The sequence below is a fragment of the Somniosus microcephalus genome, chromosome 5 (assembly GCF_052327205.1).
Source record: "Somniosus microcephalus isolate GS21.2 chromosome 5, FLI_Smic_1.0, whole genome shotgun sequence".
Lineage (NCBI taxonomy): Eukaryota > Metazoa > Chordata > Chondrichthyes > Squaliformes > Somniosidae > Somniosus > Somniosus microcephalus.
This window is the reverse complement of record NC_140991.1, coordinates 3,261,075-3,287,465: the sequence shown is the minus strand read 5'-3', so window position 1 is coordinate 3,287,465 and position 26,391 is coordinate 3,261,075. Positions and strand designations below refer to the sequence as shown.

The 26,391-nt window shown below is 47.8% G+C and overlaps 1 protein-coding gene across 1 annotated transcript in view; it reads right to left on the bottom strand.

Moving 5' to 3' along the window:
• The window catches only part of macf1b (microtubule actin crosslinking factor 1b), a 565,261-nt gene that overhangs the window by 66,303 nt on the left and 472,567 nt on the right, over positions 1-26,391 (bottom strand). Inside the window, exon 24 of the mRNA XM_085987168.1 lies at positions 22,464-22,583. Coding sequence (XP_085843294.1) covers positions 22,464-22,583 — 120 coding nt within the window. The remainder of the gene's footprint in view (positions 1-22,463; positions 22,584-26,391) is intronic.

Here is a 26,391-nt window from a genome sequence, read left to right as displayed (position 1 = left end):
ATTCGTCCAGCAGTCGAGGCAGAGCTGGAGAATTTGGAAAAGGCAGGCATATTATCCAAAATAGATTGGAGCGAGTGGGCAACACCCATCGTTCCAGTCATGAAAAAAGCATTGAATAATGATAAATCTGAAGAACAGAGAAAAATTCGCATCTGTGGAGACTTCAAGGTGACTGTAAACCTGGACCTTCACACGGTACAGTATCCTCTTCCGAGGATAGAAGATATTTTCGGCTCACTATCCGGAGGGAAACGTTTCACCAAAATTGACTTGGCACAGGCATATCTACAGATGGAGGTTGAAGAGGCCTCTAAAAAATATCTCACGATAAATACACACAAAGGTCTGTACCAGTACAATCGACTGGTTTTCGGAGTAGCATCCACTCCAGCTATCTGGCTAAGAGCTATGGAGCAAGTCCTCCAAGGGATTCCGGGGACTCAATGCTACCTAGACGACATCCTTGTAACAGGAGAAAATGACAACGAGCACCTTGCCAATTTGGAGCAGGTGCTCACGAGGCTGAGAGAACGGGGCCTACGAGCAAATCGCCCCAAGTGCGAAATTTTCCAAAATCAAATATCATATTGTGGCCACATAATTAATAAGGAAGGGTGGCATAAGTCACCTGAAAAAATTGAAGCGGTCATAAAAGCCCCAGCACCTGAAAATGTTTCACAATTAAGGTCGTTCCTGGGATTAATAAATTACTATCATAAATTTTTACCGAACTTATCAACTCTTCTACACCCTCTTAATGAACTGCTACAAACAGGAGTAATTTGGAAATGGAGCGAAGACTGTAAACGTGCCTTCCATAAATGCAAAGACTTAATCACGTCCAAAGAAGTTTTGGCTCATTACAACCCATCACTGCCAATCAGACTGGCGTGCAATGCATCCCCTTATGGCGTAGGAGCAGTATTATCGCATAAATTCCCTGATGGCTCGGAACGGCCGATAGCTTTTGCGTCATGCTCATTGAACTCAGCTGAGCATAACTATGCCCAAATCGACAGGGAAGCACTCAGCCTGGTATGGAGAGTGAAGAAATTCAACCATTACCTACACGGACAAAAATTTACCTTGTTGACTGACCATCAACCCCTCATCTCCATATTCAACCCTAAAAAGGGTGTTCCCATTATGACAGCGCAAAGGCTACAGAGGTGCTCCCTTTTTCTAGGGGCACACCAATACAACATAGAATACAAAGGATCAAAACAGCATGGGAATGCTGATGGGTTATCGCGCCTACCGTTGCCAATGGTAGAAGAAGCACCTACCGTAGACCCAGTGGAGATTTTCCACTCTACCATAGTCGAATGTCTACCAGTAACAAATTCTGCCATTGAAAGGGAAACTAGAAATGACCCGACTCTCTCACGAGTCTACGATTTAACAGTGAAGGGATGGCCAGCACATGAATCTAGAAATAGTAGATGCATTGCTGGTCATCTTCCAGAACTCGATAGACTCTGGAACGGTACCCATGGATTGGCAGGTAGCTAACGTTACCCCACGATTCAAAAAAGGTGGTAGAGAAAAGGCGGGGAATTATAGACCGGTAAGCTCGACATCGGTAGTGGGGAAAATGCTAGAGTCCATTATAAAAGATGTAATAGCAGAGCAGCACGGTGGCATAGTGGTTAGCACTGTTGCCTCACAGCGCCAGAGACCCGGGTTCGAATCCGGCCTCGGGCGACTGTCTGTGTGGAGTTTGCACATTCTCCCCGTGTTTGCGTGGGTTTTCTCCGGGTGCTCCGGTTTCCTCCCACAGTCCAAAGATGTGCGGGTTAGGTTGATTGGCTATGATAAATTGACCCTTAGTGTTAGGGGGATTAAATACGTGGGGTTACAGGGATAGGGTGGGATATGTGTTGGTGTAGGGGTTACGGGGATCGGGTGGGATATGTGTCAGTGCAGGCTCGATGGGCCGAAATGGCCTCTATCTGCACTGTGGGGTTTCTGTGATTTCTGTGATTTCTGAGCACTTGGAAAGCAGTGACTGGATCGGACAAAGTCAACATGGATTTACAAAAGGTAAATCGTGCTTGACTAATCTACTGGAATTTTTTGAGGATGTAACTGGTAAAATAGATAAGGGAGAACCAGTGGATGTGGTGTATTTGGACTTTCAGAAGGCTTTCGATAAGGTCCCGCATAAGAAATTATCGTGCAAAATTAAGGCACATGGGATTGGGGGCAAGGTATTGGCTTGGATAGAGAATTGGTTGGCGGACAGAAAGCAAAGAGTTGGAATAAACGGGTCGTTTTCCGAGTGGCAGGCAGTGACTAGTGGCGTACCACAAGGATCGGTCCTAGGACCCCAGCTGTTCACAATATATATTAATGATCTGGACGAGGGAATTGGATGTACTATCTCCAAATTTGCAGACGACACAAAGCTGGGGGGGAGGGTATGCTGTGAGGAGGATGTCATGAAACTCCAGCACGATTTGGACAGGTTGGGTGATTGGGCAGAAACATGGCAAATGCACTATAATGTGGATAAATGTGAGGTTATCCACTTTGGTGGCAAAAATAGGAAGGCAGATTATTATTTGAATGGTAATAGATTGGGAGAAGGGGAAGTGCAAAGAGACCTGGGTGTTCTTGTACACCAGTCGCTGAAGGTAAGCATGCAGGTGCAGCAGGTGGTTAAGAAGGCAAATGGTATGTTGGCCTTCGTAGCAAGAGGGTTCGAGTATAAGAACAAGGATGTCTTGCTGCAGTTGTACAGGGCCTTGGTGAGACCACACCTTGAGTATTGTGTGCAGTTTTGGTCGCCTTACCTGAGGAAGGACATTCTTGCCATGCCACGGTGGCATAGTGGTTAGCACTGTTGCCTCACAGCGCCAGGGACCCGGGTTCAAATCCGGCATCAGGTGACTGTCTGTGTGGAGTTTGCACATTCTCCCCGTGTTTGCGTGGGTTTCCTCCGGGTGCTCCGGTTTCCTCCCACAGTCCAAACATGTGCGGGTTAGGTTGATTGGCTATGATAAATTGACCCTTAGTGTTAGGGGGATTAAATATGTGGGGTTACGGGGATAGGGTGGGATATGTGTTGGTGTAGGGGTTACGGGGATCGGGTGGGATATGTGTCGGTGCAGGCTCGATGGGCCGAAATGGCCTCTATCTGCACTGTGGGGTTTCTGTGATTTCTGTGAGTGCAGCAAAGATTCACCAGGCTGATACCTGGGATGGCAGGAATGACGTATGAGGAGAGATTGTGTCGATTGGGCTTATACTCACTGGAGTTTAGAAGATTGAGAGGGGATCTCATCGAAACCTATGAAATTCTGTCAGGCCTGGACAGACTAGATGCAGGAAGGATGTTTCTGATGGCCAGGGAGTCCAGAACCAGGGGTCATAGTCTAAGGATAAGGGGTAAGCCATTTAGGACTGAAATGAGGAGGAATTTCTTCACCCAGAGAGTGGTGAACCTGTGGAATTCTCTGCCACAGAGGGCGGTGGAGGCCAGTTAATTAAGTATATTCAAGAAAGAGTTGGATATATTTCTTAAGGCTAAAGGGATCAAGGGATATGGGGAGAAGGCAGGGACCGGGTACTGAATTTGGATGATCAGCCATGATCTCATTGAATGGCGGAGCAGGCTCGAAGGGCCGAATGGCCTACTCCTGCTCCTATCTTCTATGTATCTATGGCGAACCACTGTTGCCAGCGTTCTCGCAAAGAAGAGAACAGCTGTCAGTGTGCCGAAGAACCTTGATGTGTGGATCCAGAGTGGTGATTCCACCCAAACTCCAGGATAAAGTTCTAAAGGAGCTTCACGAGGGGCATCTGGGTGGAGTGAAAATGAAGAACCTAGCCAGGGCGTTTGTATGGTGGCCAGGTATCGATGGAGACATCGAAGAAATGACCAAGAGCTGCCTAGGATGCCAGAAGGTCCAAAACGCTCCACCCCAAGCCCCTCTACATCCATGGGAGTGGCCCTCATCTCCCTGGCAAAGGGTACACATCGACTTTGCTGGTCCATTTATGGACTCAATGTTCTTAATCGCGGTTGATGCACACTCCAAGTGGCCGGAGGTAATAAAGATGTCCTCCACAACCACGGAAAAAACCATCACAGTATTAAGGACCATATTTGCCAGGAATAGGCTGCCTGAACAGATCTGTTCTGATAATGGACCACAATTTGTGCCCGAAGAATTCAGGAAGTTCTTAAAAAACAATGGGGTTAAGCACTACACGTCCGCCCCATACCATCCCGCCACCAATGGATTGGCTGAAAGGTTTGTCCAGACCTTCAAGAAGGCCATAAAGGCCATGGGTAATGAAGACATAAAACTTCAGCACAAGGTGGATAACTTCTTGTTCGCATACAGGAATGCAACACATATGGTTACAAACCAAACTCCCGCCATGATGTTCTTCAATAGAAGCCTAAGATGCCGGCTGGATTTGATCAAGCCCAACATCAGAAGGGACGTGGAGAACTGGCAATTTCAAGGCATGAATGAAAGGCCAGCTAGAACCTTCCAGATAGGTCAACAAGTTTTGGCCCGGGACTACCGTACCGAGAAATGGCAGCCTGAAACTATCTGCACACGACTAGGACCGCTGATGTATACCGTGGACATCGGAGAAAGCATAATAAGACGCCATGCTGACCAAATCATAGAGTCATCCGAAAAGGGACAACCTACACCACAACTCTATATGCCTAAGGATGAAGTAGAGATACCCATATCTACCTCCGATCCGGTGATACTGGAACCCGATGAACCCGACACTGGCATTCAAGCCGAATCAGCCTTGCCAAAAGAACCTACTACACCACCAGAAACTACTACACCACCGAGGCGTTATCTGGACCGAGTCAGGAAGCCTCCAGAGAGACTGACTTATAATTAATTAACTGCAGCAATGTGTAGATTATTTTTCTTGTAACATGTAATTAATAATTACTTAAAATATTATGTACTGGTTGGCTAAAAGGGGAGGAATTGTAGTGTATGTGCCTTTAAGAGCCCCATGTGTACTGTAATGCCGGTAATGGCCACTCGGGCTATGTAAGCCTGTATATTGTGTTCTATCAGTTAGTTCCCCTCCAGACTTTGTTTAGTAAGCACCTATCAAACCAACTCCTGTCTTCAGTGTCTCTATCAACACACAGACACAACACATGGATTGGAGGGTAGCTAATGTTACCCCACTATTCAAAAAAGGTGGTAGAGAAACAGCGGGGAATTATAGCCTGACATCGGTCGTGGGGAAAATGCTAGAATCTATTATAAAAGATGTAATAGCAGAGCACTTGGTAAGCAGTGACAGGATCGGACAAAGTCAACATGGATTTACAAAAGGTAAATCATGCTTGACTAATCTACTGGAATTTTTTGAGGATGTAACTGGTAAAATAGATAAGGGAGAACCAGTGGATGTGGTGTATTTGGACTTTCAGAAGGCTTTCGATAAGGTCCCACATAAGAGATTAGCGTGCAAAATTAAGGCACATGGGATTGGGGGCAAGGTATTGACTTGGATAGAGAACTGGTTGGCGGACAGAAAGCAAAGAGTTGGAATAAATGGGTCGTTTTCTGAGTGGCAGGCAGTGACTAGTGGGGTACCGCAAGGATCGGTCCTAGGACCCCAGCTGTTCACAATATATATTAATGATCTGGACGAGGGAATTGGATGTAATAGCTCCAAATTTGCAGACGACACAAAGCTGGGGGGGAGGGTATGCTGTGAGGAGGGTGTTGTGAAACTCCAGTACGATTTGGACAGGTTGGGTGATTGGGTAGAAACATGGCAAATGCACTATAATGTGGAAAATTGTGAGGTTATCCACTTTGGTGGCAAAAACAGGAAGGCAGATTATTATTTGAATGGCAATAGATTGGGAGAAGGGGAAGTGCAAAAAGACCTGGGTGTTCTTGTGCACCAGTCCCTGAAGGTAAGCATGCAGGTGCAGCAGGTGGTTAAGAAGGCAAATGGTATGTTGGCCTTCGTAGCAAGAGGGTTCGAGTACAGGAACAAGGATGTCTTGCTACAGTTGTACAGGGCCTTGGTGAGACGCACCTTGAGTATTGTGTGCAGTTTTGGTCGCCTTACCTGAGGAAGGACGTTCTTGCCATGGAAGGAGTGCAGCGAAGATTCACCAGGCTGATACCTGGGATGGCAGGAATGACGTATGAGGAGAGATTGTGTCGATTGGGCTTATACTCACTGGAGTTTAGAAGATTGAGAGGGGATCTCATCGAAACCTATAAAATTCTGTCAGGCCTGGGAAGACTAGATGCAGGAAGGATGTGTATGATGGCCAGGGAGTCCAAAACCAGGGGTCCTAGTCTAAGGATAAGGGGTAAGCCATTTAGGACTGAAATGAGGAGGAATTTCTTCACCGAGAGAGTGGTGAACCTGTGGAATTCTCTGCCACAGAGGGTGGTGGAGGCCAGTTCATTAAATACATTCAAAAAAGTGTTGGATATATTTCTTAAGGCTAAAGGGATCAATGGATATGGGGAGAAGGCAGGGACAGGGTACTGAATTTGGATGATCAGCCATGATCTCATTGAATGGCGGAGCAGGCTCGAAGGGCCGAATGGCCTACTCCTGCTCCTATCTTCTATGTTTCTATTCGATATTCAGGAAAGATAGGCAAAAAGGAAAGGGAGGTGGGGTAGCATTACTGGTTAAAGAAGGGATTAACACAATTGTAAGGAAGGATATTAGCTCTGATGATGTGGAATCTGTATGGGTAGAATTGAGAAATACTAAGGGGCAGAAAACTTTAGTGGGAGTGGTGTACAGACCTCCAAACAGTAAGGCGGAGGTTGGGGATGGCATTAAAAGGGAAATTAAGGAAGTGTGTAATAAGGGCACTGCAGTCATCATGGGTGACTTTAATCTAAATATAGATTGGGCTAACCAAATTAGTAACAATACTGTGGAGGAGGAATTCCTGGAGTGTTTACGGGATGGTTTCCTGGACCAATATGTCGAGGAACCAACCAGAGATCAGGCCATCTTAGACTGGGTATTATGTAACGAGAAAGGATTAATTAGCAATCTTGTTGTACGAGGCCCCTTGGGTCGGAGCGATCATAATATGATCGAATTCTTCCTTGAGAAAGAGAATGAAGTAGTTGACTCAGAGACTAGGGTCCTAAATTTAAATAAAGGAAACTACGATGGTCTGAGGTGCAAGTTGGGTAGGATTGATTGGGGAATGTCACTCAAAGGTTTGACGGTGGATAGGCAATGGCAAACATTCAAAGACCACATGGATGAACTACTGAGTTCAACAAAGGAGGACAAAGGGATTAATTAAGAAGGGGAAAATAGAATATGAGAGTAAGCTTTCAGGGAACATAAAAACTGACTGTAAAAGCTTTTATAGATACGTGAAGAGAAAAAGATTGGTGAAGTCAAGCGTAGGTCCCTTGCAGTCAGAAACAGGGGAATTTATAATGGGAAACAAAGAAATGGCAGACTAACTAAATATATATTTTGGTTCTGTCTTCACAAAGGAGGACACAAATAACCTCCCAGAGATGCCGGGGAACATAGGGTCTGATGAAAGGGTGGAACTGAAAGAAATCAGTATTTGTAGGGAAATGGTGTTAGGAAAATTGATGGGACTGAAGGCCGATAAATCCCCTGTGCCTGATAATCTACATCCTAGGGTACTTAAGGAAGTTGCCCTAGAAATAGTAGATGCATTGCTGGTCATCTTCCAGAACTTGATAGACTCTGGAACAGTACCCATGGATTGGAGGGTAGCTAAAGTTACCCCACTATTCAAAAAGGTGGTAGAGAAAAAGCGGGGAATTATAGACCAGTAAGCCTGACATCGGTAGTGGGGAAAACGCTAGAGTCCATTTTAAAAGATGTAATAGCAGAGCACTTGGAAAGCAGTGACAGGATCGGACAAAGTCAACATGGATTTACCAAAGGTAAATCGTGCTTGACTAATCTACTGGAATTTTTTGAGGATGTAACTGGTAAAATAGATAAGGGAGAACCAGTGGATGTGGTGTATTTGGACTTTCAGAAGGCTTTCGATAAGGTCCCACATAAGAGATTAGCGTGCAAAATTAAGGCACATGGGATTGGGGACAAGGTATTGACTTGGATAGAGAACTGGTTGGCGGACAGAAAGCAAAGAGTTGGAATAAACGGGTCGTTTTCCAAGTAGCAGGCAGTGACTAGTGGGGTACCGCAAGGGTCGGTCCTAGAACCCCAGCTGTTCACAATATATATTAATGATCTGGACGAGGGAATTGGATGTAATAGCTCCAAATTTGCAGACGACACAACGCTGGGTGGGAGGGTATGCTGTGAGGAGGATGTCGTGAAACTCCAGTACGATTTGGACAGGTTGGGTGATTGGGTAGAAACATGGCAAATGCACCATAATGTGGATAAATGTGAGGTTATCCACTTTGGTGGCAAAAACAGGAAGGCAGATTATTATTTGAATGGCAATAGATTGGGAGAAGGGGAAGTGCAAAGAGGCCTGGGTGTTCTTGTGCACCAGTCGCTGAAGGTAAGCATGCAGGTGCAGCAGGCGGTTAAGAAGGCAAATGGTATGTTGGCCTTCGTAGCAAGAGGTTTCGAGTACAGGAACAAGGATGTCTTGCTGCAATTGTACAGGGCCTTGGTGAGACCGCACCTTGAGTATTGTGTGCAGTTTTGGTCGCCTTATCTGAGGAAGGACGTACTTGCCATGGAAGGAGTGCAGCGAAGATTCACCAGGCTGATACCTGGGATGGCAGGAATGGCGTATGAGGAGAGATTGTGTCGATTGGGCTTATACTCACTGGAGTTTAGAAGATTGAGAGGGGATCTCATCGAAACCTATAAAATTCTGTCAGGCCTGGACAGACTAGATGCAGGAAGGATGTTTCCGATGGCTGGGGAGTCCAGAACCAGGGGTCATCGTCTAAGGTTAAGGGGTGAGGAGGAATTTCTTCACCCAGAGAGTGGTGAACCTGTGGAATTCTCTGCCACAGAGGGTGGTGGAGGCCAGTTCATTAAATATATTCAAGAAGGATTTGGATATATTTCTTAAGGCTAAAGGGATCAAGGGATGTGGGGAGAAGGCAGGGACAGGGTACTGAATTTGGATGATCAGCCATGATCTCATTGAATGGCGGAGCAGGCTCGAGGGGCCGAATGGCCTACTCCTGCTCCTATCTTCTATGTTTCTATGTGTTGGACTTCATCATTGACGTCTGCCCTTGTTGACAGTAGGCTCCCGACATATGGAAAGTGGTCCACATTGTCCAAGGCCTCGTCATGGATTTTGATAATCAGGGAGCAGTACTGTGTGGCGGGGGCAGGTTGGTAGAGGACCTTTGTCTTACGGATGTTTAGTGTAAGGCCCATGCTCTCGTATGCTTCAGTGAAGGTGTTGACGATGGTTTGGAGTTCGGCCTCAGTGTGTGCGCAGATGCAAGCGTCATCTGCATACTGTAATTCGACGACAGAGGATGGGACGACCTTGGATCTGGACTGGAGGCGACGGAGGTTGAACAGTTTCCCGTTTGTTCTGTAAATTAGCTCCACTCCAGCGGGGAGCTTACTGAGGGTGAGCTGGAGCATTGCAGCAAGGAAGATCAAGAAGAGCGTTAGTGCGATGACACAGCCTTGTTTGACCCCGGTCCATATGTGAATTGGGTCTGTGGTGGAACCGTTTGTCAGGATCACGGCTTGCATGTTGTCGTGAAGCAGGCGGAGGATGGTGACAAAATTTTGAGGGCAGCCGAATTTGCGGAGGACACTCCATAATCGCTCACGGTTGATGGTGTCGAAGGCCATGTACAGCGGTTGGTGCTGTTCCCTGCATTTCTCTTGTAGTTGATGCGCGGTGAAGATCATGTCCATTGTGCCCCTTAGTGGGCGGAATCCGCATTGTGACTCTGGGAGGAGCTCTTCAGCCACTGGGAGAAGAGGATTGAGGAGGATTCTTGCGATGACTTTCCCTGTGGCAGACAGCAAGGAGACTCCTCTGTAATTACCGGAATTGGACTTGTCACCTTTCTTGAAGATGGTCATGATTACGGCGTCTCTGAGATCCCCTGGCATGCTCTCCTCCTTCCAATCTATATTAATGACTTGGATGAAGGAAGCGAGTGTATTGTAGCCAAATTTGCAGACGATATAAAGATAGGTGGGAAAGCAAGTTGTGAAGAGGACATAAAGGCTGCAATTTTTTCAATGGAGGCGGGTTGGGTGCGAGTCAGGTGGTTTCCGGCTTCCAGTCCCGCCCACAACTGTATCCGGTCCTCAGACATGATTTTACGTTGATTGACCTTGTTGAGCCCGCCCCGCGGGCTTGTCGGCCAATTAAGATGAAGTTGGTGAGATGACATCATTTGATGACGCGTCATCTGCTGGTTTTCTTAAAGGGACCACGCACAATTTTTTTTTGACAGCTGATTCCTCAGTGTTTGACAGCTTGAGGTGCTGAAAACACTGACAATCACTGCACAAAGGTGAACTTTTGCACCCAGGCTCTCCAATGACTCCCTCCATAAGCCGGAATAGATGGCAGCTGCAGGTGAGGTGACAGAAGCGACCTGTCACTGGTGAGAGAGGTTCTCCCAATGAGGTGGCAGTGGACATGGATTTCAAAACTTGTTACCTAAAGAAATGTGTAAATGCATTAATAATGAATTTCCCAATATTTTCTTACATCTGAGACTCACCAGTGCACCATTGGATCCTTCACACCACTTCTGCAGCTGTCATCAATCCAGAAACATTACAGCAGACTCACAACACACCACACTTACCTGGCGTGGTGTCCGGACATTGGGAAACCAGAAGCAGAATAAAAATAGCCTGTCAACTTCTATCAACTACCTGTTAATAGGCATGTAATTGGCTTTAATCCTCTTCCCACCGCTAGGTGTCGGGTCCATGAGCAAAATGGGGACCCGACACTTGGGAAAATTGTTTGGAGGCGGGTTGACTGTGGGATCTCAACCCGCCATCAATCAAAACGATTTTACCCTTTGACCCACCTCCAAACCCACCCTCTGAGCACCGGCAAAATCCAGCCCAAAGAGTCTGCAAAGGGATATAGATAGATTAAGTGAGTGGGCAAGAATTTGGCAGATGGAGTATAATGTGCGAAAATGTGAAGTTATCCAATTTGGTAGGAAAAATAGAAAAGAAAAATATTATTTAAATAGAGAAAGGCTACAGAATGTGGCGGTACAGAGGGATTTGGGTGTCCTCGTATATGAAACACAAAAAGGTGCAGCAAGTAATTAGGAAGGCAAATGGAGTGTTGGCCTTTATTGCAAGGAGGATGGAGTATAAAAGTAGGGAAGTCTTGCTACAACTGTACAGGGCGCTGGTGAGACCCCACCTAGAGGACTGCGTGCAGTTTTGGTCCACTTATTTAAGGAGGGATATACTTGCATTGGAGGCAATTCAGAGAAAGTTCACTTGGTTGATTCCTGGGATGGAAGGTGTGGTAAACCACTGTTTGTATTCCACTGTGTACATGCCTGGACATGCCTCGGCTGACTCCTCCCACAAGTCCTAGTATAAAGGTGACTGCTCCCCAGCCCTTTGTATTTCTGGACCGGTCAACCACTCAAGGCAGACCTTCATTCTTTTGTTAATAAAAGCCTTTAGTTACTCTCTTAACTCTCAGTATTTTATGAGTAATTGATAGCGCATCAATTTTATTAACAAAATTTTTATAATGGAGAAGATCCTCACACCAGCATGCCTGGACTTAGATCATCGGGAGGCGGACTCATCCACCAAGTTTACTCACTGGCTTAAGTGTTTCGAAAAATTCCTGACCGCCTCCGCAGCAATCAAATCGGACGAGGACAAACTGGATGTCCTGACCTCCAAAGTGAACCACCGAGTGTACTCGATCATCCAAGACGCGACCTCGTACGTGGATGCTATCAAGCTCCTCAAGGACCAGTACACGCGCCCAGTGAACGAAGTGTACGCCAGGCACCTTCTGGGGAGTCGTAAACAACAACCTGGGGAATCGACCGTGGAATACCTTTAGGTACTGTCTGTGCTTGGCCGGGCCTGTGGTTGTAAGGATGTAAAGGCTGCCGTGTACACAGAGGAACTTAGCCGGGACGCCTTTGTAGCGGGCCACAGATCCAATTACACCCGACAGCGACTGTTGGAGCAGAGTGACCTCGACCTCAACAAGGCCTCTGAACTCGCACTATCATTGGATGCAGCCTACCGGGGCACGGATGCCTACTCCTCTGCACCGTGGACGCCGCGGGGAATGACAGCCTGGGACACGGTAGGACCGCCTCATAGCGCCGTGCCACCCCAGCCACACCCCAGCAATGGCCCAACTACCGCAGCAGTGTCCCAAGGCCAGACAGCAGTGCCCCAAGGCCAGAAATGCTACTTCTGTGGCCAGGCAAAACACCCCAGAGCGCGCTGCCCGGTGAAAAACGCGATCTGCTCGGTCTGCGGGAAGAAGGGACACTACGCTAACGTCTGCAGGGCCAAAGCCACCCCGAACCCCAGCAGCGCCGCGTGTGGGCCATGCGGGCCGCCATCTTGGGCCTCCCCGACCATGTGCGAACCACCGGTACAGCAGCCATTTTGGACGCCTCCAGCCACATGGGGATCATGGACGCCGCCATCTTGGATGACAGCCGGAACGCAGCAGGCCCCCAACACCGCCTCATCTGATACCCGCAGCGACACACCGACTCCTACGCTGGCATCCGTTACACTGGACCAAGCGAGACCGCACCAGCTGGCCAGTTCCACAATGGACATTAAGGTAAATGGCCACGATACAATCTGCCTTTTTGACTCTGGGAGCACAGAGAGCTTCATCCACCCCGACACGGTGCGGCGTTGCTCTCTCCCAGTCCTGCCTGCGCACCAGCGGATTTCTATGGCCTCCGAGTCCCAGTCGGCGGACATCGGCGGCTACTGCGTAGTGACACTCGTAGTAGACGGGACCGTGTACGATAATTTTAAACTTCTGGTCCTGCCCGACCTCTGCGCTGCCGTCCTGCTGGGGTTAGATTTTCAGTGCCACCTTAAAAGTGTTACGATGGCGTATGGTGGACCCCTACCCCCACTCACAGTCCGCAGCCAGCAGCTCCCAAATTGCCCGCCGCGCACCAGGTGCAACCTCTCCACACTCAGAGTCACCCCCCCCCCACTGTTTGCTAACCTCACCCCCGACTGTAAGCCCATCGCCACAAAGAGCAGGCGATACAGTGCCGGGGACAGGGTTTTCATTAAAACCGAAGTGGAGCGGCTCCTGAAGGAAGGGATTATTGAGGGCAGCACCAGCCCCTGGCGAGCCCAGGTTGTGGTCGTTAAGACCGGCGAGAAGCAGCGCCTGGTCATCGACTACAGCCAGACAATAAATCGCTACACCCTGCTGGACGCCTACCCACTCCCCCGCATAGCTGATATGGTCAACCAGATCGCGCAGTACCGCGTCTTCTCGACCATTGACCTGAAATCAGCGTACCACCAGCTCCCTATCCGCCCTGAGGACCGCCAGTATACTGCCTTTGAGGCAAACGGCCGCCTCTACCACTTCCTTAGGGTTCCCTTTGGCGTCACCAACGGGGTCTCCGTCTTCCAAAGGGAGATGGACCGGATGGTAGATCAAAATGCGTTGCAGGCCACTTTCCCATATCTGGATAATGTGACCATCTGCGGCCGTGACTTGCAGGACCATGACGCAAACCTCGAAAAATTCCTCCGCACCGCCCAACTCCTGAACCTGACATATAACAAGGAGAAGTGCATATTCCGCACAAACCGCCTCGCCATCCTTGGCTGTGTTGTGGAACACGGAGTCATCGGCCCCGACCCCGACCGGATGCGTCCCCTTATGGAACTCCCACTGCCCCACTGCCTCAAGGCCCTGAAGAGGTGCCTAGGGTTTTTCTCCTATTATGCCCAGTGGGTCCCCTACTATGCGGACAAGGCCCATCCGCTGATCAAGTCCACCTCTTTTCCCTTGATGGCAGAGGCCCGCTTAGCCTTCCACCGTATCAAGGAAGACATTGCCAAAGCCACCATGCACGCAGTGGACGAATCCATCCCCTTCCAGGTGGAAAGCGACTCGTCCGACTTTGCCCCGGCCGCTACCCTCAATCAGGCGGGGAGACCTGTGGCCTTCTTTTCATGAACCCTCCAAGGCCCGGAGACCAGACACTCCGCTGTTGAGAAGGAGGCCCAGGCGATTGTGGAAGCTGTGCGTCATTGGAGGCACTACCTGGCCGGAAAACGATTTACCCTGCTCACTGACCAACGTTCAGTTGCTTTCATGTTTAACAACAAGCAGAGGGGCAAAATCAAAAATGACAAGATCTTGAGGTGGAGAATCGAGCTTTCCACCTACAATTACGAGATCTTGTACCGGCCCGGGAAGCTCAATGAACCCCCGGATGCGCGATCGCGTGGCACCTGCGCCAGCGCGCAGATCGATAGACTGCGGGCCCTCCACAATGACCTCTGCCACCCGGGGGTCACCAGGTTCTTCCACTTCATCAAGGCCCGCAACCTGCCTTACTCTATTGAGGAGGTCAGGACCATGACCAGGAACTGCCAAGTCTGCGCTGAGTGCAAACCGCACTTTTATAGACCAGACAGGGCCCACCTGATAAAAGCCACTCACCCCTTCGAGCGCCTGAGCGTTGATTTTAAAGGGCCTCTCCCCTCCTCCGACCGCAATGTGTACTTCCTCAATATTATTGATGAGTACTCCCGTTTCCCGTTCGCCATCCCCTGCCCGGACATGACCAGTGCCACGGTCATTAAATGTCTGAACGACCTCTTCACCCTGTTCGGTTTCCCCAGCTATATCCATAGCGACCGGGGCTCATCGTTTATGAGCGACGAACTCCGTCAGTACCTGCTAACTAGGGGTATTGCCACAAGCAGGACCACCAGTTACAACCCCCGGTGGAACGGACGGGTGGAAAGAGAAAATGTGACAGTTTGGAAGGCCGCCCTGCTAGCCTTAAAGTCTAGGGGCCTTCCAACCTCCCGCTGGCAGGATGTGCTCCCCGATGCGCTCCACTCTATTCGGTCACTGCTCTGCACTGCCACTAACGCCACCCCTCATGAGAATATGTTTGTCTTCCCAAGGAAGTCCACATCGGGGTCATCGCTACCGCCATGGCTGACGTCCCCAGGGCCGGTCCTACTGAGAAGGCACGTGAGGACCCATAAAATGGACCCCCTGGTCGAGAGGGTCGACCTCCTCCACGCCAACCCCCAGTATGCTTACATTGCATACCCGGACGGGCGGGAGGACACAGTCTCCATAAGAGACCTTGCACCCTCGGGGGCCGCAGTAACCCACTACTCACTACCACCCCCCCCCACGATTCGATATCCAGCCCCAGCAGACGGCAGGCCTGGGCCCCGCGACCCGCTCGACATATACGAGGACGACACGCCTGTGCCACAGCCCACGCAGGACTCGACGCCGGAAGCTCCACTACCCCTGCCGTCGCCACGCCGATCACAGCGGCAGACAAGGCTTCCGGAGAGACTCCAATACACTAACTTTTAATACACTTCACCCCACCGGACTCAATTTTAAACAAGGGGTGAATGTGGTAAACCACTGTTTGTATTCCACTGTGTACATGCCTGGACATGCCTCGGCTGACTCCTCCCACAAGTCCTAGTATAAAGGTGACTGCTCCCCAGCCCTTTGTATTTCTGGACCGGTCGACCACTCGAGGCAGACCTTCATTCTTTTGTTAATAAAAGCCTTTAGTTACTCTCTTAACTCTCAGTCTTTTATGAGTAATTGATAGCGCATCAGAAGGGTTGTCTTTTGAGGAAAGGTTGAGCAGGTTGGGCCTATTCTCAATAGAGTATAGAAGAATGAGAGGTGATTTTATTGAAACATAAGATTCTGAGGGGGATTGACAGGGTAGATGATGAGAGGGTGTTTCTCCTTGTGGGGAAATCTAGAACGAGGGGGCATAGTTTCAGGATAAGGGGTCGCCCATTTAAGACAGAGATGAGGAGGAATTTCTTCTCTCAGAGGGTGGTGAATCTTTGGCATTCTCTACCCCAGAGAGCTGTGGAGGCGGAGTCAGTGAATATATTTAAGGCGGAGATGGACAGATATTTGAGCTACGGGGAGTCAAGAGTTATGGGGAAAAGGCAGGAAAGTGGAGTTGAGGCCAAGATCAGATCAACCATGATTTCCTTGAATGGCGGAGCAGGCTCGAGGGGCCAAATGGCCGACTCCTGCTCCTATTTTGTTATGTTCTTATGAAAGAAATTAGTATTAATAATACTGGAGAAATGAATGGGACTGAAAGCCAATAAATCCCCTGGACCTGATGGCCTACATCCTAGGGTTTTGAAAGAGGTGGCTATAGAGATAGTGGATGCATTGGTTGTCATCTTCCAAAATTTCATAGATTCTAGAACGGTTCCCTTGGATTGGAAAATAGCAAATGTAACCCCGCTATTTAAAAAAGGAGGGAGAGAGAAAACAGGGAACTACAGACCAGTTAGCCTGACATCAGTAGTAGGGAAAATGTTAGAATCTATTATTAAGGACATGGTAACAGGGCACTTAGAAAATAATAATAGGATTCGGCAGAGTCAACATGGATTTATGAAAGGGAAATCGTGTTTGACAAACCTACTGGAGTTTTTTGAGGTTGTAACTAGAAAATAGTTAAGGGGGAACCAGTGGATGTGGTGTATTTGGAATTGCAGAAGGCATTCGATAAGGTGCCACACAAGAGGTTTTAAACAAAATTAGTACTCAAAGGATTGGGGGAAATATATTAGCATGGATTGAGGATTGGTTAACGGACAGAAAACAGAGAGTAGGAATAAACAGGTCACTTTCGGGTTGGCAGGCTGTAACTAGTGGAGTACCGCAAGGATCAGTGCTTGGGCCTCAGCTATTCACAATCTACCTCAATGATTTGGATGAGGGGACCAAATGTAATGGGCCAGAAATTCGGGTCGGAGGCTTCCCGCGGGTGCAAGCCCCCGACCTGCACTAGCGCGCCGGCCGTTGTGCTGTGGGTCCATGTGGGATTCCGATCCAGGGCCTGCTCCAACTGCCGGCGCGCAGTCCTTGCGCATCCCAGGGGCGCAGTTAGTTCGAAGCGTCCCCTGGGATCACGTGGGCCATGGAGAGCCAATCATAGCAGTGAATCTCTATTCATAGATTTCACAGGAAGACCTGTCAAATCTATGAATAGAGTTCAGCCCCAAAACATAACTATAACTTCAAATACATTTTTTTTTAAATCACATTTTTAAAATAACTATAAATTACATAAAATAACAATTTTAAACAATAATTTAAATTTTTGAAAAAATGAATTACAGTTTTTAATGGGGCTAAAAATAAACATACCTTTCTTTAAAGTATGTAAAAATAATAAACCTGTGGAAAAAATGTTTTAATTTTACTTAATTCACCACTTACCTTGTTAAAAGCAGGCCTTGCGACTGCTTTTTAAAAGCGTAGCTCCTGGAGACTTACCCTCCCGGAGAAACCTGTAAAAAAACCAGAAGTTCCATGCGCACGCGCTGCCTCTCCGGCGCACGCGTTCGACCTGTGAACCCTTTCCTTTAAGGGAACGGAAGTTCCGGTTTCCCGTGCATGCGCAGTGCATGCACGAAACCGGCACTTTTGTTGGGCCTACGCGTGAGTACCCAGCGAGTACTCACCCATGGGGACCCGAAGTTCTGGCCCATTAATATATTCAAGTTTGCTGATGATACAAAGCTGGGCGGGAATGTAAGTTGTGAGGAGGATGCAAAGAGGCTTCAAGGGGATATAGACAAGCTATGTGTGTGGGCGAGAACATGGCAAATGCAATATAACGTGGAGAAATGTGAAGTTATCCACTTTGATAGGAAAAATAGAAAAGCAGAGTATTTTTCAAATAGTGAGAGATTGGGAAATGTTGGTTTTCAGAGGGACCTGGGTGTCCTTGTACATAAATCACTGAAAGTTAACATGCAGGTGCAGCAAGCAATTAGGAAAGCAAATGGTATGTTGGCCTTTATTTCAAGAGGATTTGAGTATAAGAGTAAAGACGTCTTACTGCAATTATATAGGGCCCTGGTGAGACCACACCTGGAGTATTGTGGACAGTTTTGGTCTCTTTACCTAAGGAAGGATAAACTTGCCATAGAGGGAGTGCAACGAAGGTTCACCAGACTGGTTCCTGGGATGGGGGGATTGTCCTATGAGGAGAGATTGAGTAGACTAGGCCTATATTCTCCAGAGTTTAGAAGAATGAGAGGTGATCTCATTGAAACATACAAAATTCTTACAGGGCTTGACAGGGTAGATGCAGGGAGGATGTTTCCCCTGGCTGGGGAGTCTAGAACCAGGGGTCACAGTCTCAGAATAAGGGGTCGGCCATTTAGGACAAAGATGAGGAGAAATGTCTTCACTCAGAGGGTGGTGAATCTTTGGAATTCTCTACCCCAGAGGGCTCTGGAGGCTCAGTCGTTGAGTATATTTAAGACAGAGATCAATAGATTTTTGGATATTAAGGGAATCAAGGGATATGGGGATAGTTCAGGAAAGTGCAGTTGAAGTAGAAGATCAGCCATGATCTGATTGAATGGCGGAGCAGGTTCGAGGGGCAAATGGCCGACTCCCGCTCCTATTTCTTACATTCTGATAGAGGAGCAAATTTGCAGGCAAATTATAGAAAGATGGAAGAACTACAGGGTAGTGATAATGGGAGACTTCAATTATCCTAATTTAGACTGGAATAGTAACAGTGTAAAGGGCAAAGAGGGGGACGAATTCCTGAAATGTGTACAAAGGAACTTTCTTGATCAATTAGTTTCCAGCCCAATGGGGAAGGAAGCAGTGCTGGATCTAGTTCTGGACAGTGAATTGGGGCAAGTGGAGCCTGTTTCAGTGGGAGAGCATTTGAGGAACAGAGATCACCATTTCATTTGTTTGAGAATAGCTATGGAAAAGAACAAGGTATAATCAAGTGTAAAAATACTTCATTATTTCTTATGCAGCCAGTGATCTGGAATAGTAACTCAATAGTAACTTTCGAAAAAGAACAGGATAAATACTTGAAGGGAAAAAATGTGCAGGGCTCTGGGGAAAATGTAGGGGCTTGGGACTAATTGGAGAACTCTTTCAAAGAGCTGGTACAGGCACAATGGGCCGAATAGAAACACAGAAACAGAAAAATAGGAGCAGTATTAGGCCATTCGGCCCTTCGAGCCTGCTCCGCCATTCAATATGATCATGGCTGATCCTCTACCTCAATACCATATTCCCGCTCTCTCCCCATACCCCTTGAAGCCTTTTGTGTCTAGAAATCTATCTATCTCCTTCTTAAATATATCCAGTGGCTTGGCCTGAACAGCCTTCTGTGGTAGAGAATTCCACAGGTTCACCACCCTCTGAGTGAAGAAATTTCTCCTCATCTCAACCCTAAATGTCCTACCCCGTATCCTGAGTCTGTGACCCCTCGTTCTAGACCCCCCCAGCCAGGGGAAACATCCTCCCTGCATCCAGTCTGTCTAGCCCTGTCAGAATTTTATACGTTTCAATGAGATCCCCCCTCATTCTTCTAAACTCTAGTGAATACAGGCCTAGTCAACTCAATCTCTCCTCATACGACAGTCCTGCCATCCCAGGAATCAGTCTGGTGAACCTTCACTGCACTCCCTCTATGGCAAGTATATCCTTTCTTAGGTAAGGAGACCAAAACTGCACACAATACTCCAGGTATGGTCTCACCAAGGCCCTGTACAACTGTAGTAGGACATCCTTGCTCCTGTACTCAAATCCTCTTGCAATGAAGGCCAACATACCATTTGCCTTCCTAACTGCTTGCTGCACCTGCATGTTTGCTTTCAGTGACTGGTGTACAAGGACACCCAGGTCTCTTTGTACATCAACATTTCCCAATCCATCACCATTTAAATAATACTCTGCCTTTCTGTTTTTCCTACCGAAGTGGATAACTTCACATTTATCCACATTATATTGCATCTGACATGTATTTGCTCACTCACTCACCTTGTTTAAATCGCCTTGAAGCCTCGTTGCATCCTCCTCACAACTCACAATCCCACCTAGTTTCTTGTCGTCAGCAAACTTGGAAATATTACATTTGGTTCCCTCACCCAAATCATTGATATATATTGTGAATAGCTGGGGCCCAAGCACTGATTCCTGCGGTACCCCACTAGTCACCGTCTGCCACCCCGAAAAAGACCCACTTATTCCTACTCTCTGTTTCCTGTCTGTTAAACAATTTTCAATCCATGCCAGTATATTACCCCCAATCCCATGTGCTTTAATTTTGCACACTATCCTCTTATGTGGGACTTTATCAAAGGCCTTCTGAAAATCCAACTACACCACATCCACTGGTTCTCCCTTATCTATTCTACCAGTTACATCCTCAAAAAACTCCAGTAGGTTTGTCAAACACGATTTCCCTTTTATAAATCCATGTTGACTTTGTCTGATCCCGTTGATATTTTCTAAGTGTCTTGTTATCACATCCTTTATAATAGACTCCAGCATTTTCCCTACTACTGATATTAGGCTAACCGGTCTGTAGTTCCTTGTTTTCTCTCTCCCTCCTTTTTTTAAATAGTGGGGTTACATTTGCCACCCTCCAATCTGCAGGAGCTGTTCCATAATCTATAGAATTTTGGAAGATGACAACCAATGCATCTGCTATTTCCATGGCTACCTCTATTACTACTCTGGGATGCAGATTATCAGGCCCTGGGGATTTATCAGCTTTCAGTCCCATTAATTTCCCCAGCACTATTTTTTCACTAATACCAATTTCCTTTAATTCCTCCTTCTCACTGGACCCTTGGTTCCCGAGCATTTCTGGGAAGTTATTTATGTCCTCTACCATGTTTAATTGTTTAGTCATTTCCAGTGGATGCGGTGAGGATGTTTCCACTGATGGGTGAGACTAGAACTAGGGAGCATAATCTTAGAATAAGGGGCTGCCCTTTCAAAACTGAGATGAGGAGAAACTTCTTCACTCAGAGGGTAGTAAATCTATGGAATTTGCTACCCCAGAGAGCTGTGGAAGCTGCGACATTAAATAAATTTATAACGGAGATAGACAGTTTCCTAGCAGATAAGGGAATTAGGGGTTACAGGGAGCGGGCAGGGAAGTGGACGTGAGTCTAGATTCGGATCCACCATGATCCCATTGAATGGCGGAGCAGGACCGAGGGGCCGTATGACCTACTCCTGCTCTTACTTCTTATGTTCTTATGTTCTTGTTCCCCATTATAAATTCTCCCGTTTCTGACTGTAAGGCACCTACATTTGTCTTCACTTATCTTTTTCTTTTTACATACTTGTAGAAGCTTTTACAATCTGCCTTTATGTTCCTTTCATGTTTACTCTCTTACTCTATTTTTCCCCTCTTAATCAATCTCTTGGTCCTTTTTTGCTGAACTGTAAACTGCTCCCAATCCTCAGGCTTGCTACTTTTTCTGACAACTTTATGAGACTCCTCTTTGAATCTAATACTATCCTTAATATCTTTTGTTAGCCATGATTGGGCCGCTTTTCATTTTGTGTTTTTGTGCCAGAAAGAAATGTATAACTGTTGCAATTCATGCATTTGTTTCTTAAATGTTAGCCATTGTCTATCCACCATCATACCTTTTAATGAAGCTCCCCAATCTATCATAGCCAACTCACTCCTCATACCTTCGTAGGTTCCTTTGTTTAGATTTAGGACCCTAGTTTCGGATTGGACTTCTTCACTTTCCATCTTAATGAAGAATTCTATCATGTTATGGTCACTCTTCCCTAAAGGACCCCGCACAACAAGATTATTAATTAACCCCTTCTCATTGCACAATACCCAATCTAGGATAGCCTGTTCCCTAGTTGGCTCCTCAACATACTGGTCTAAAAAGCCATCTCGTACACACTCCAGGAATTCATCCTCCACAGTATTATTGCTAATTTGGTTTGGCCAGTCTATATGTAGATTAAAGTCACCCATGATTACTGTAGTACCCTTGTTACATGCATCTCTAATTTCCTGTTTGATGCCATCCCCTACATTACCACTACTGTTTGGAGGCCTATAGACAACTCCCACCAATGTTTGCTGCCCCTTGGTGCTTCTAAGCTCCACCCAAACTGATTCTACATCTTTATTTTCTGAGCCAACATCGTTTCTCAATATTGTTCTGATTTCATCCTTTACTAACAATGCCACCCCACCTCCTTTTCCTTTATGCCTGTACTTCCTAAATATCGAATATCCTTGGATATTCAGCTCTCAGCCTTGGTCATCCTGATGGCCTCTTTCTGTGCTGTATCATTCTATGATTGATGAGTATTACACATTGGTGAGGGAGAGTGTCACATTTAAGTGAGTAGCACCTCTCATATTATTACGGAGAAACAATTGTTTATAATTCTCAGTTATTCTCTGTTCAGGTAAGTTTTATATTCCTAGAATTCTGACCTGCTGCTGGGTGAGCTGTTGTTTAATATCACTGCAGTGAACAGCAATTTCCTTCTGAGTCCCCAGGCGCTGATCCACTTCATCCATCCAATCCAGCAGCATCTTCCTGGATTCACTGAACTGCAACATAAAAGCGGTGAACAGAGTCAATGCTCCAATTCCCAACAGGAATGGGCAGAGTCAACACTCCAATTCCCAGCAGGAATGGGCAGAGTCAACACTCCAATTCCCAACAGGAATGGGCAGAGTCAACACTCCAATTCCCAGCAGGAATGGGCAGAGTCAACACTCCAATTCCCAACAGGAATGGGCAGAGTCAACACTCCAATTCCCAGCAGGAATGGGCAGAGTCAACGCTCCAATTCCCAGCAGGAATGGGCAGAGTCAACACTCTAATTCCCAGCAGGAATGGGCAGAGTCAACACTCCAATTCCCAACAGGAATGGGCAGAGTCAACACTCCAATTCCCAGCAGGAATGGGCAGAGTCAACACTCCAATTCCCAGCAGGAATAGGCAGCGTCAACACTCCAATTCCCAGCAGGAATGGGCAGAGTGAATGCTCCAATTCGCAACAGTAATGGGCAGAGTAAACACTCCAATTCCCAGCAGGAATGGGCAGAGTCAACACTCTAATTACCAGCAGGAATGGGCAGAGTCAACACTCTAATTCCCAGCAGGAATGGGCAGGGTCAACACTCCAATTCCCAACAGGAATGGGCAGAGTCAACACTCCAATTCCCAACAGGAATGGGCAGAGTCAACACTCCAATTCACAACAGGAATGGGCAGAGTCAACACTCCAATTCCCAACAGGAATGCACAGAGTCAACGCTCCAATTCCCAACAGGAATGGGCAGGGTCAACGCTCCAATTCCCAACAGGAATGGGCAGAGTCAATGCTCCAATTCCCAGCAGGAATGGGCAGAGTCAACACTCCAATTCCCAACAGGAATGGGCAGAGTCAACACTCCAATTCCCAACAGGAATGCACAGAGTCAACACTACAATTCCCAACATGAACGGGCAGAGTCAACACTCCAATTCCCAACAGGAATGGGCAGAGTCAACGCTCCAATTCCCCACAGGAATGGGCAGAGTCAACGCTCCAATTCCCAACAGGAATGGGCAGAGTCAATGCTCCAATTCCCAACAGGAATGGGCAGAGTCAACGCTCCAATTCCCAACATGAACGGGCAGAGTCAACACTCCAATTCCCAACAGGAACGGGCAGAGTCAACACTCCAATTCCCAACAGGAACGGGCAGAGTCAACACTCCAATTCCCAACAGGAATGGGCAGAGTCAACACTCCAATTCCCAACAGGAACGGGCAGGGTCAACACTCCAATTCCCAACAGGAATGCACAGAGTCAACACTCCAATTCCCAACATGAACGGGCAGGGTCAACACTCCAATTCCCAACAGGAAAGGGCAGAGTCAACGCTCCAATTCCCAACAGGAATGGGCAGAGTCAACGCTCCAATTCCCAACAGGAATGGGCAGAGTCAATGCTCCAGTTCCCAACAGGAATGGGCAGAGTCAACACTCCAATTCCCAACAGGAATGGGCAGAGTCAACACTCCAATTCCCAACAGGAATGCACAGAGTCAATGCTCCAATTCCCAACAGGAATGGGCAGAGTCAACACTCCAATTCCCAGCAGGAATAGGCAGCGTCAACACTCCAATTCCCAGCAGGAATGGGCAGAGTGAATGCTCCAATTCGCAACAGTAATGGGCAGAGTCAACACTCCAATTCCCAACAGGAATGGGCAGAGTCAATGCTCCAATTCCCAACAGGAATGGGCAGAGTCAACACTCCAATTCCCAACAGGAATGGGCAGAGTCAACGCTCCAATTCCCAAGAGGAACGGGCAGAGTCAATGCTCCAATTCCCAGCAGGAATGGGCATAGTCAACACTCCAATTCCCAACAGGAATGGGCAGAGTCAATGCTCCAATTCCCAACAGGAATGGGCAGAGTCAACACTCCAATTCCCAACAGGAATGGGCAGAGTCAACACTCCAATTCCCAACAGGAATGGGCAGAGTCAATGCTCCAATTCCCAACAGGAATGCACAGAGTCAACACTCCAATTCCCAACAGGAATGCACAGAGTCTACACTCCAATTCCCAACAGGAATGCACAGAGTCAATGCTCCAATTCCCAACAGGAATGCACAGAGTCAACACTCCAATTCCCAACAGGAATGGGCAGAGTCAACACTCCAATTCCCAACAGGAATGGGCAGAGTCAATGCTCCAATTCCCAACAGGAATGGGCAGAGTCAACACTCCAATTCCCAACAGGAATGCACAGAGTCAACACTCCAATTCCCAACATGAACGGGCAGAGTCAATGCTCCAATTCCCAACAGGAATGGGCAGAGTCAACACTCCAATTCCCAACAGGAATGGGCAGAGTCAATGCTCCAATTCCACGCACAAATTGGCATAGGGTGAAGCAGATCAGAGAGCTAAATGTGTGGCTCAAAGAGTGGTGTGGGAAAAAGGGGTTTCAATTCATGGGGCACTGGCACCAGTACTGGGGAAAGAGGGAGCTGTTCCGTTGAGACAGTCTCCACTTAAACCGGGCTGGGACCAGAGCCCTGGGAAATCGAATAACTAGGGCAGTAGATAGGGCTTTAAAATAAAAAAGGGGGGGGTCAGGTGAGGGGAAATTCAGAAATCTAAAGAGAAAGGTCAGGGCAATAGAGCAGTGTAGCGATTTGGGTAAAAATAAGCAGAGTGTGACAGGAAGGGACAGAGGGGGAAAAATTCAGTTGGTTTACACCTCCCGTTAGTGCCTTAAGAGGGCGCTAATGGGGCGCAAGGCAACTAGCGCCCGGGCGCGGCGATATCTGCGCCTCTCGCGAAATTGACCGGACATTTTGCAGCGGCGCTAAACAATACCGCCCCGATCTCCTGCGCACGCAGATCCTCACGTCATTCGAGCGTGCACCGCCCTTGGGGCGCCCCGGAACGGAAATTCAGTGGCGCCCCCTCCTTTCCGCCCAGCCAACCAAACGCTTCCCAGTCGCTGTGAGGCTGGGGGGGCGCTATTTAAAGGGGGCCTCTTCCTGGCTTTTTCTGTGGTAGACATTTTTGCACCACTCGTTCTGAGAGAGAGAGAGAGATTTTAAGAGAGACAAAGAGAGACTTCTGCATTGAGTCAACGCTGTGTGAAGTAGTTTTGGCTACTGAGCATAAATTTGCAGGTACTTTGGTTTTTGACCTTCATTACTTTGATTGCCAAGAGACTATGGGGGCTGCACTAATTGGGGGCGTCGTCCTGCACCAGCAGAATCGGAGGGCACAGAGACGCAGAGAGAGAGTGGCAATCATGGCCAGATGGAGGAGGGCCAGCAGGCCTCTGTACAGGAGACCTTACCCTCCCAGGGTATTTCGCCAACAATTCTCATACATTAATATGTCTAAGGGGCAGTGTTTGCGAAGGCTGCGCTTCAGCAAGGAGGTGGTCACTGAGCTCTGCCACCTGCTTCAGCCAGATCTGCAGCCTCAACTGAGGAGCAGGACGTCTCTGTCGGTGGCAGTGAAGATAACAGAGGCTCTGAACTTTTATGCCACAGCTCATTTCAATCAGCTACTGGGGACATCGCCAATATCTCCCAGTTCGCGGTGCATTGCTGCATCTGTCGGGTCACAAATGTCCTCTATAAAAGGAGACGAGAGTACATCTCTTTCCCCATGACCCCAGACAAGCAGCAAGAACGCGCAATGGGCTTTGTGAGGATAGCGGGCTTCCCCATGGTGCAGGGCACCATTGACTGCACGCATGTGGCTTTGCGTGCTCCGCATGAGATTGCTGAGGATTTCCGCAACCGAAAGAGGTTCCATTTCTTAAACGTGCAGTTGATCTGTGACCATAGAGAGCTGATACTTGCCGTCAATGCCTGTTATCCTGGCA